General features: G+C 46.1%; 1 protein-coding gene across 1 annotated transcript; it reads left to right on the forward strand.

Moving 5' to 3' along the window:
- Positions 1 to 111: 111 nt before the first annotated feature.
- LOC120697585 lies at positions 112 to 877 on the forward strand. Its single transcript, XM_039980859.1, has one exon. It carries the CDS (start codon positions 210 to 212, stop codon positions 480 to 482), a length of 273 nt encoding a protein of 90 aa, XP_039836793.1. The 5' UTR covers positions 112 to 209; the 3' UTR covers positions 483 to 877.
- The last annotated feature ends 9567 nt before the right edge of the window (positions 878 to 10444 follow it).

Below are 10444 nucleotides of genomic sequence, written 5' to 3' on the forward strand. Positions count from 1 at the left end.
AGGCTCCCCATGTCGGCCTGCAATGACGAGCCGTCGCGGTCACGTGGGCCCCGGCCATCAGCCCGGCCCCGGCCTATATTAATCCCCCGCGCTTTCTACTCCGGTGCAACCACCTCGCTATCGGCACCTCGATTCGTCCTCAGCATCATCTTGTACTTCTCCGACCTGCGCCACAGCCGTCGAGCTCTTCTACTCCTGGTTCTCCGTCCATGGAGCTGGCCGCCTCCACGTCCGCCTCCGTCTGCTCCGCGTACAACCACCTCTCGGCCGCCGGCGGTGACAGCGGAGACCAGGCGGCGGCATCAACGCAGCACCAGCAGCTCGCGCGGCGGCAGAGGAAGCACGGCGGCGGCCGCGGCTGCGCGGGGCTCCGGCGGCGGTGCTACGCGGTGCTGAAGCAGCAGCGGACGCGGCTCTACATCCTCCGGCGCTGCGTCACCATGCTCCTGTGCTGGCACGAGCACGACGACCTCTCCGACTGAGCACGGCCGCCGCGGTCCGTGCTTGTTAGAGAGCTTGGCTCTGTATCTACGCGGGGCGGGCCAGGTTTTCCATGCTCGATTTGTATAGGAACCCTGAGAGAGATGCGCGCCTGTACTGCTACTTTTTAAATAGCCGGTTATAGCTTCCGCTATAGACCGCTATAGCTTCTAGAAAGGACGGCCGTTATGTCATTTAGCCCGCTAAATTTCAGCTATAGTCCGCTAAACGCCGTAATGGCAGCTCTACCGCTAAACGTCTTAGCCGGCGATTTAAAACCTTGACTACTACACTGCCAGCCTGTGAAATATGATCAAACGCTGGTGGATTTTCGGTCTGATTTTGGCGTGTATTCGAGCAACAATGCTTGTGATTCGACGAAACTGCAATTTATTTACCAGTCCGTGTCATGTCGGCCTCTCGGCTGGCGCTCAGTAGGTGCATACATACTGAGCGTCAGAATAACGCTACTCCATCCGTTTCAAATTATAAGTCATTTTAAGAATTCTGTAGAGTCAAAGTTTTCAAATTTGACCAAATTTATATGACAAGATAATAATATTTACGATATCAATTAAATATCATTAGATTCTTTGTTAGCTATATTTTCATAGTGCACCTATTTGATGTCATAAATTTTTATATTTCTCTCTATAATTTTGGTCAAACTTTGAGATGATTTGACTCTCCAAAATTTTTGGAATGACTTATAATTTGGAACGGAGGGAGTAGAAGAGAATGCGGCGGCCCGACAAGGACGTGATGGGGACGATGAGAAGTAGGGAATGGCTCGAATTGTGGGGTTCAGTCGTTGAGAAGTTTGAGCCAACCAGAATGGACGAAGCATATTCTTTCTCACACAAACCGCAAGATCATTACCTTTGTTAATTCGGATTCCAATTTTAGAGATCCACATATCTGCAAAAGCAGGCATAACTTTGTCTCGATAACCATACTTCATCAGTTCTCCCCTGGAGATCAACAAAGCACAATTTAGAGATATATGCATTGAACGAATATGGATTCTACATAAAACTCAAATATGTCCCAAGGGGGAAGGATGTCTCTTTTTTAGTCGTAACTTTACCGATTCGCAGGGGCAGATCTATGGGTGGTGGTGGGGTGGGGGGAGGGGGTCTCCAGACCCGATTCCCCTAAGAGTTTGTTTGGGAGCACTCTAACTTCAAAAAGATAGGTCCACACCACCAACTCTATGTTTTTGTAGCCCCATTCCACCAACTCTACAAAAATATGAGGTAGGCGCGGCGTGGCTGAAGGGAGGTGGCGGCGGGAGGCAGGGGCGGCGTTGCTTGAAGGAGGCGGTGGCAAGAGGCATAGGCAGCGCGGCTGGAGGGTGGCGGCGACGGGAGGTAGGGGTAACGGTGGCTGGCATGCACGACTGCAGGGTGGCACGGCTGAAGGGAGGCGACAACACATGAATAAGCGATTGGAGGATGACGTCGGCAGGAGGTAGAGCGCGGGGTGACTAGAGAAAAGCGGTGGTGGGGGTTGGAAAAATAAAAACGAAGGGGTAAGTTGTGTAACCAATGACAATGGTGGTTAAATAACCCTCAACTCCACGAGAAGCTATGAAACGTGTATTTTGTTGGAGTAATGGGCTTGGCCCATTTATTCTAAAGCATTAAAAGAATTTAAAGCCCACTATTAATGCTAGGGAATCAATGTTTAATTCCGTACCGGGAATTGAGGAGGATCTCAACCGACTTAAAAGGTGGACTTCTTGTACACCACTTGTGAAGCCGGTAAGAGGAGGACGGTGAACCACACGCGCGCGCGCTCGCTCGCCTCGCCGGGCCGGGCCGGGCCGGGCCGGGCCGGGCCGTGGCCGTGGCCGTGGCCGTGGCGAGGCGCGGCGCGGCGCGGCGCGGCCGGCCGGACGGGCGGTGCGGTGCGGTGCGGCGGCCATAACCGCATCACCTAAATGACTCTGATGGTGTCCAGGTTCAACGATCCTGAGCACCTGAGTCACTATATAAGGAGTGCCATTCCCCTCATCCATCCTGCACCAGAGCACTGAGGCAACTCGGCTCCTCTCTTCTCCCTCTCCAGTTGCAACAACTGAGTTCCCCAACGCTAATTTCTGCGCGCACAGAATTAGCGTGAGCAGGCCTCCGAAACCTTGCTCGCCTTGAGATCCTGCACGGGATAGGCGGGCAATCAGGTTTTTGGGTAACGCTTTAGCGTGACTGCTCAAAAATACTAAGGCTTTGCCCGATTGTACGACTACTTCCTGGTGGACGAGCCGAACGACTACGTCGACTACATTCTGGTGGCCGAACGACTACGTCGACTACATCTTGGTGACCGTTCGTGGGACTGCACTGCGAACTTCTTCCTGCACCGATTTAGTTCGACTACTTCGACTGAGGCCAACCGAGTAGATGTCTACTCCAGTTGGTAACAGCGCAGCCAATGCCTCCGGCAACGGCCCCGCTTTAGGGTACTCCCTGAAACTTTGGTTATTTATATTGTTTATGCTTATATGTGTGATAAGTATAAACATGTTCACATGTTTTATTTTACTCCTTAAAGTCATAGAAATATTGCTAGTTTATACATTTAATTTTGGAATTAAAATATACCGAAAATTGCCTAGATTTCTAACAATCCAAAAACCTGAATATGTTAATAGGCTTTCGGTATCTAGCTTTGCTGCATCAATCAAACCATCACCTTTTGATGGTTCAAATTACAAACGTTGGCAAGAGCGGCTTATACTGTGGTTAACACTATCGAGAGTGATCCATGTGAAAGAGGCTAAGCCTGAACAATTCTCTCCAGAGGAAGGGAGTGCGTTCGATGAGGCTGATATCCTCTTTCGAGGCTTGATCATTAGTGTTCTCGGTGATAACCTGGTGGATTCTTATATCCGGCTGCCAACTGGCAAAGCTTTGTGGGATGCTCTTGAGGCTCAATATGGAGTATCTGACGCCGGGAGTGAGTTGTATATCATGGAGCAGTTCCTTGAGTACAGGATGGTCGAATACCGTTCTGTAGTGGAACAGGCTCATGAAATACATACTCTGGCAAAAGATCTCAAAAATTGCAGCAAAGAGTCCCCATGTGTGTTACCCAATAAGTTTGTGGCTGGAGGTATAATCTCTAAGCTGCCACCTTCTTGGAGGGACTTTGCTACTTCTCAAAAACATAAGAGACAGGAGTTCACAATAGATGGACTCATAGGGACTCTTGATGTTGAGGAGAAGGCGAGAGCAAAGGACATACGTGGGAAAGGAGTTGTTGGTGCTTCAAGTGCCAATCTTGTTCAGAAGAACAACTCCCATAAGAACAAGAAAAAGCCACCGCAGAACCAACCAAAGACTAAGAAGACAACCACTTTTAAGAAGAAGAAGACGGGAGCTTGCTATGTGTGTGCTAGTACGGATCACTTTGTTGCAAAGTGTCCGAACCGCAAAGGCAACGACTCCGCCAACATGGTTATTAGCGAGCCTGGAGGAACTTCGGGGTACGGTAATTTATTACCTACTGTTCTTTCAGTCTTTGGTTTACCCGAGTGGTGGGTTGACACTGGTGCTAATATTCATGTTTGTGCTGATGCTTCTTTGTTCTCTTCTTACCAGACCGGCGGGACTTCCTCCTTGCTGATGGGGAACGGATCACATGTGCGTGTTCTTGGTGTTGGTACGGTAAATCTGAAGTTTACTTCGGGGAAGACCGTGCAGCTGAAGAACGTGCAGCATGTCCCCACCATCAAGAAGAATTTAGTCAGCGGCTCTCTACTATGTAGAGATGGTTTCAAATTAGTCTTTGAGTCCAATAAATGTATCTTGTCTAAGTTTGGTACTTTTGTTGGAAAAGGTTATGAAAGCGGAGGTTTGTTCCGTCTTTCTTTGTCAGATGTTTGTAATAAAATTGCATACAATGTTATTAACGTTGATGAAACAAATGTTTGGCATTCGAGGCTTTGTCACGTTAATTTTGGTTGTATGATGCGCTTAGCTAATTTGAGCTTAATTCCAAAGTTCACTTTTGTCAAAAATTCTAAGTGTCGTGTATGTGTTGAATCAAAACAAACTCGTAAGCCTCATAAGACCGCGGAGGCAAGGAGCTTGGCACCCTTAGAATTAATTCATTCCGATTTGTGCGAAATGAATGGAGTGTTGACAAAAGGTGGTAAAAAATATTTCATGACTTTGATTGATGATAGTACTAGATTTTGTTACATCTATTTGTTGAAGTCAAAAGATGAAGCTTTACACTACTTTAAAATCTATAAAGCTGAAGTAGAAAACCAACTTGAGAGAAAGATCAAAAGAGTTAGGTCAGATCGTGGTGGCGAGTATTTCTCAAATTTATTTACTTTATTCTGCGAGGAACATGGTATTATTCATGAGAGGACGCCTCCCTATTCACCTCAGTCAAATGGGGTTGGCGAAAGAAAGAACCGCATTCTAACGGATTTGGTTAACGCCATGTTAGATACAGCGGGACTTTCCAAGGAATGGTGGGGTGAGGCTATATTGACTGCATGTCATGTCCTAAACCGTGTTCCTACAAAGAATAAAGAGATAACTCCTTTCGAGGAATGGGAGAAGAAAAGGCCAACACTGTCATACTTACGTACATGGGGTTGTTTGGCAAAAGTGAGTGTGCCAATAACCAAGAAACGTAAGCTTGGACCTAAAACTGTGGATTGTATCTTTCTAGGTTATGCTATTCACAGCGTTGGATATAGATTTTTAATAGTGAAATCTGGAGTACCTGACATGCATGTTGGTACTATAATGGAGTCCAGAGATGCTACATTTTTTGAAAACATTTTTCCCATGAGAGATGAAACAAGTTCATCTAGGCAAGAGTTCATCAAGGATGATGGCTCTGCTGAGCCGATAGAACACAATGAACATACACTTGTAGAAAATCCTGAGGAGGATAACAATGATGCTCCGAGAAAGAGCAAGAGACAAAGGACTGTAAAGTCTTTTGGTGATGATTTCATTGTATACCTCATAGATGATACACCCAGAACCATTGAAGAGGCATATTCATCTCCTGATGCTGACTATTGGAAGGAAGCAGTAAGGAGTGAGATGGATTCTATTATGTCTAATGGAACCTGGGAGGTCGTTGAACGTCCTTATGGATGTAAACCGGTTGGATGCAAGTGGGTGTTCAAGAAAAAGCTTAGGCCAGATGGTACTATTGAAAAGTACAAGGCTAGGCTTGTGGCCAAGGGTTATACACAAAAAGAAGGAGAAGATTTCTTTGACACTTATTCACCAGTTGCCCGATTGACCACAATTCGAGTGTTACTTTCCTTGGCAGCCTCTTATGGTCTTCTCGTTCATCAGATGGACGTTAAGACGGCTTTCCTCAATGGAGAGTTAGAAGAGGAGATCTATATGGATCAGCCGGATGGGTTTGTATCAAAGGGTCAAGAAGGAATGGTTTGTAAGTTGTTAAAATTTTTATATGGTCTCAAGCAAGCGCCTAAGCAGTGGCATGAAAAGTTTGATAGAACTTTGACCTCTGCCGGCTTTGTTGTGAACGAAGCTGACAGATGTGTGTACTATCGCTATGGTGGGGCTGAAGGAGTGATTTTGTGCTTGTATGTGGATGACATACTGATCTTTGGCACTAGCCTTAATGTGATTAAGGAAGTCAAAAAGTTTTTATCTCAAAATTTTGAGATGAAGGATCTGGGAGAAGCTGATGTTATCCTTAATATAAAGCTGGTAAAAGAGATCAATGGTGGGGTGATTCTTACACAGTCTCACTATGTGAAGAAGGTGTTAAGTCGCTTTGGTTATAGCGACTATAAACCTGTCTCAACACCATATGATGCCAGTTTAATTCTTAGAAAGAACAAAAGGATAATGCGAGATCAGCTGAGATATTCTCAGATCATTGGTTCATTAATGTATTTAGCGAGCGCTACAAGACTTGACATCTCGTTTGCTGTAAGCAAACTGAGCCGGTTTGTTTCAAACCCGGGAGATGATCATTGGAAGGGTCTTGAAAGAGTAATGCGCTATCTGAAGGGGACAATGAACTATGGAATTCACTACACCGGGTACCCAAGGGTACTAGAAGGGTATAGTGATTCAAATTGGATTTCTGATGCTGATGAGATAAAGGCCACAAGTGGATATGTGTTTACACTTGGTGGTGGAGCTGTTTCCTGGAAGTCTTGCAAGCAGACCATCTTAACGAGGTCAACTATGGAAGCAGAACTCACAGCATTAGATACCGCCACTGTTGAGGCTGAGTGGCTTCGTGAGCTCCTTATGGACTTGCCGATAGTTGAAAAACCGTTACCGGCAATCCTAATGAACTGTGACAATCAAACGGTAATTGTCAAGGTGAATAGTTCAAAGGATAACATGAAGTCATCTAGACATGTGAAAAGGCGGTTGAAATCTGTCAGAAAATTGAGAAACTCCGGAGTTATAGCCCTGGACTATGTTCAGACGGCTAAAAATCTGGCAGATCAGTTTACAAAGGGTCTTTCACGAAATGTGATAGACAATGCATCTATGGAATTGGGCTTGAGACCCACGTGAGTCATTCTATAGTGGAAACCTGTCCTATGTGATCGGAGATCCCGTGAATTAGGATGGTGAAACAAACTAAAGTCTGACTGTGAGAAGAGAACCTTTGTGAAAAGGGCTCATTCCGTGTATAAGGTGCATTTCTCTTCTAATCTGTATGGCAGGTTGGTCTATACCTTAATGTGTGCCAGGTGGTTTCTTTTAAACAAATGAGTTGTTTTCTTGAAACAAAGATGTTGTCCTACAGAACATCTGAAAGGAACACACCTATATGAGTTTGACCACTGGTCATGGTCTATGAGAATTGAGTATTCTCTAGAAACTCATGAAGGGCCTGGAGTATGACTTATAAGCTCCAAACCGCGGGGATGCTTTTGCAGCCTAGTACCAGTGTAGGGCTCTGGTCAAACTTGTTTGCACAAAACTGGCAATTCAAGGCATAGTCCATTGCACATTTGTGAATAAGTGTAGCTTTTGTCCTAGATGGAAGTTCAACTTAACAGTCTCTGTCGAATACTGGTATATCAATGAGAGAATGAGGGTATTTCTAGTGTGGCTTGAATTTCTTGGTGGGGATTGTTGGAGTAATGGGCTTGGCCCATTTATTCTAAAGCATTAAAAGAATTTAAAGCCCACTATTAATGCTAGGGAATCAATGTTTAATTCCGTACCGGAAATTGAGGAGGATCTCAACCGACTTAAAAGGTGGACTTCTTGTACACCACTTGTGAAGCCGGTAAGAGGAGGACGGTGAACCACACGCGCGCGCGCGCTCGCTCGCCTCGCCGAGCCGGGCCGGGCCGGGCCGGGCCATGGCCGTGGCCGAGGCCGTGGCGAGGCGCGGCGCGGCGCGGCGCGGCGCGGCCGGCCGGACGGGCGGTGCGGTGCGGTGCGGTGCGGCGGCCATAACCGCATCACCTAAATGACTCTGATGGTGTCCAGGTTCAACGATCCTGAGCACCTGAGTCACTATATAAGGAGTGCCATTCCCCTCATCCATCCTGCACCAGAGCACTGAGGCAACTCGGCTCCTCTCTTCTCCCTCTCCAGTTGCAACAACTGAGTTCCCCAACGCTAATTTCTGCGCGCACAGAATTAGCGTGAGCAGGCCTCCGAAACCTTGCTCGCCTTGAGATCCTGCACGGGATAGGCGGGCAATCAGGTTTTTGGGTAACGCTTTAGCGTGACTGCTCAAAAATACTAAGGCTTTGCCCGATTGTACGACTACTTCCTGGTGGACGAGCCGAACGACTACGTCGACTACATTCTGGTGGCCGAACGACTACGTCGACTACATCTTGGTGACCGTTCGTGGGACTGCACTGCGAACTTCTTCCTGCACCGATTTAGTTCGACTACTTCGACTGAGGCCAACCGAGTAGATGTCTACTCCAGTTGGTAACAGCGCAGCCAATGCCTCCGGCAACGGCCCCGCTTTAGGGTACTCCCTGAAACTTTGGTTATTTATATTGTTTATGCTTATATGTGTGATAAGTATAAACACGTTCACATGTTTTATTTTACTCCTTAAAGTCATAGAAATATTGCTAGTTTATACATTTAATTTTGGAATTAAAATATACCGAAAATTGCCTAGATTTCTAACATATTTTTGGAGCACCCCTTGAGGTGCTCCATAAAAACCTAGAGTTGGTCCCCAACTCCAGTTTCTTTCTTAGAGTTTTCGGATCTGGAGTTGTTGGAGCTGGACATGTCTGAGAAGATGTTCATTGAGCGAAGTTGAAAAAGTTGGAGTGGGGTGCTGCCAAACGGGTCCCAAGTTCAACCATGAATGAAGAAAAAGAAAGAAGAAGAAAGAGTGAAGTTGTGTTGGCAGTAGATAGATTTTACTAAATCAAAATTGTGATTCTTTAGTTATTTATTTTATATTTGAAATTCTAAGTATTTTTATTGTCGAGCCATAGTAATTGCACCTACTAAAGAAACTAGAAGAATTAGAGAAATGAGTTCAAAGGGAAAATAAAAATTGGTTGCTAAATGAATCCTTGTTGAAAGAAGAAGAAGAAAATGAGCTCGTCCTACATTGTCATCCTAGATACACCACTTTCGATCAGTTGAACGCCTGAAATGGGAGTTCTAGTTAATTGAGGCATTTAAAGATCACAAGACGTCGCTTCATCAATATTCAAGAATTCCATATTTTCACTCAGGGGTAGATCCAGCGGTGGGTTTGAAAGGGCTCGAGCCTCTTCTACCGTTGAAAATCCAATGAAGCCCCCTCTCCCCCCTCCCAAGCCCCCCCTACAAATTTGAGGAAGAATGAGGGAAGGGGAGGTTGGAGGAGGAAGAAGAGGAGGAGAGCCCCTGCTGAGGTTAATCCTGCCTCCGCCACTGCTTCCATTTTAGAAAAATGATATAATATGCTACATTTTTTTATTTTTAGAATACAAATGGGATGAAAAGTACATAAATCATCACTGAATATTATTATTTTATAAAACACACGAGGGCTGATTTGATTTCGACTAATTCAATAGAACTCCGCGAGAGAAAATAAACCAAAATAAGCTAGCAGAAGTCGATAAGCAAGAATCGCCCAAGTGCAATCCGAAGGGGCAGTTTAGGTAGTAGGCCCATGACTATCCTAGATTTGGGCCGAAGTCTGTTTCAGTAGTTGGCGGTTTTTTATTTTTACATTTTTCAATTTTGTTTTTACAAAAAATATATTTTCGTTTTCGAAATTTACAGGTATATACCCCGGTCTCCCCGCTGCCGGGCAGCTGGCACCTGGTCACCCCGCTGGGGGCGGCAGGGGGTTTTCAACAATTTTTAACGGTGAAAATTTGCGCGCCGGTCCTTGGAGGACCGGTTGCCCGGCAGCAGGGCGGCCGGTCCCCCAGGCCGCCCGGCAGCGGGGCGGCGGGCCTAGCCGGCCACCCAGACGCGCACCAGGCAACAGCAAGTAGCTGCGCGCGGCCCAAGGCCAACAGCGGCGCTCCTCTTTCAGCCAGCAGCACATGCAGGTGATTAATTTACTGCTCCATCTCTTTCATGCAACAGCGAACTATCTTTAACTTGGCATTGTTTATTTACTGCTTGCTTGCTTTGTCGGGGAGATTGAGAAATGGATTAGTTTTTCAGAGAATGAATTTGAGCCCGTATATATATAATCTGTTGAGTGTTGAGTGAAAATTTGCGCACCGGCTCCTGGAGGACCGGTCGCGCGGCAGCGGGGCGGCCGTCCCCTAGGCATATAATCCAGAAAAAATTTGCTTCACCAAAAATCTAGGAAAAAGTTTTCAGTTTGTCGTAACACTATTCATACAACATATAATGGTCTAATAGTTCATTAGTACTGCAAAAATGTGCTCCGCTGCCGGACGACCGATCCTCCAAGGGCCGGCGCGCAAATTTTCACTCAACACTCAACAGATCATATATATATACGGGCTAAAATTCATTCTCTGAAA

Source organism: Panicum virgatum, chromosome 3K (genome assembly GCF_016808335.1).
Source record: "Panicum virgatum strain AP13 chromosome 3K, P.virgatum_v5, whole genome shotgun sequence".
Lineage (NCBI taxonomy): Eukaryota > Viridiplantae > Streptophyta > Magnoliopsida > Poales > Poaceae > Panicum > Panicum virgatum.

Excerpts from the sequence above, each read along its gene's own strand:
- LOC120697585 (XM_039980859.1), top strand. The coding sequence starts at position 210 with ATGGAGCTGGCCGCCTCCACGTCCGCCTCCGTCTGCTCCGCGTACAAC.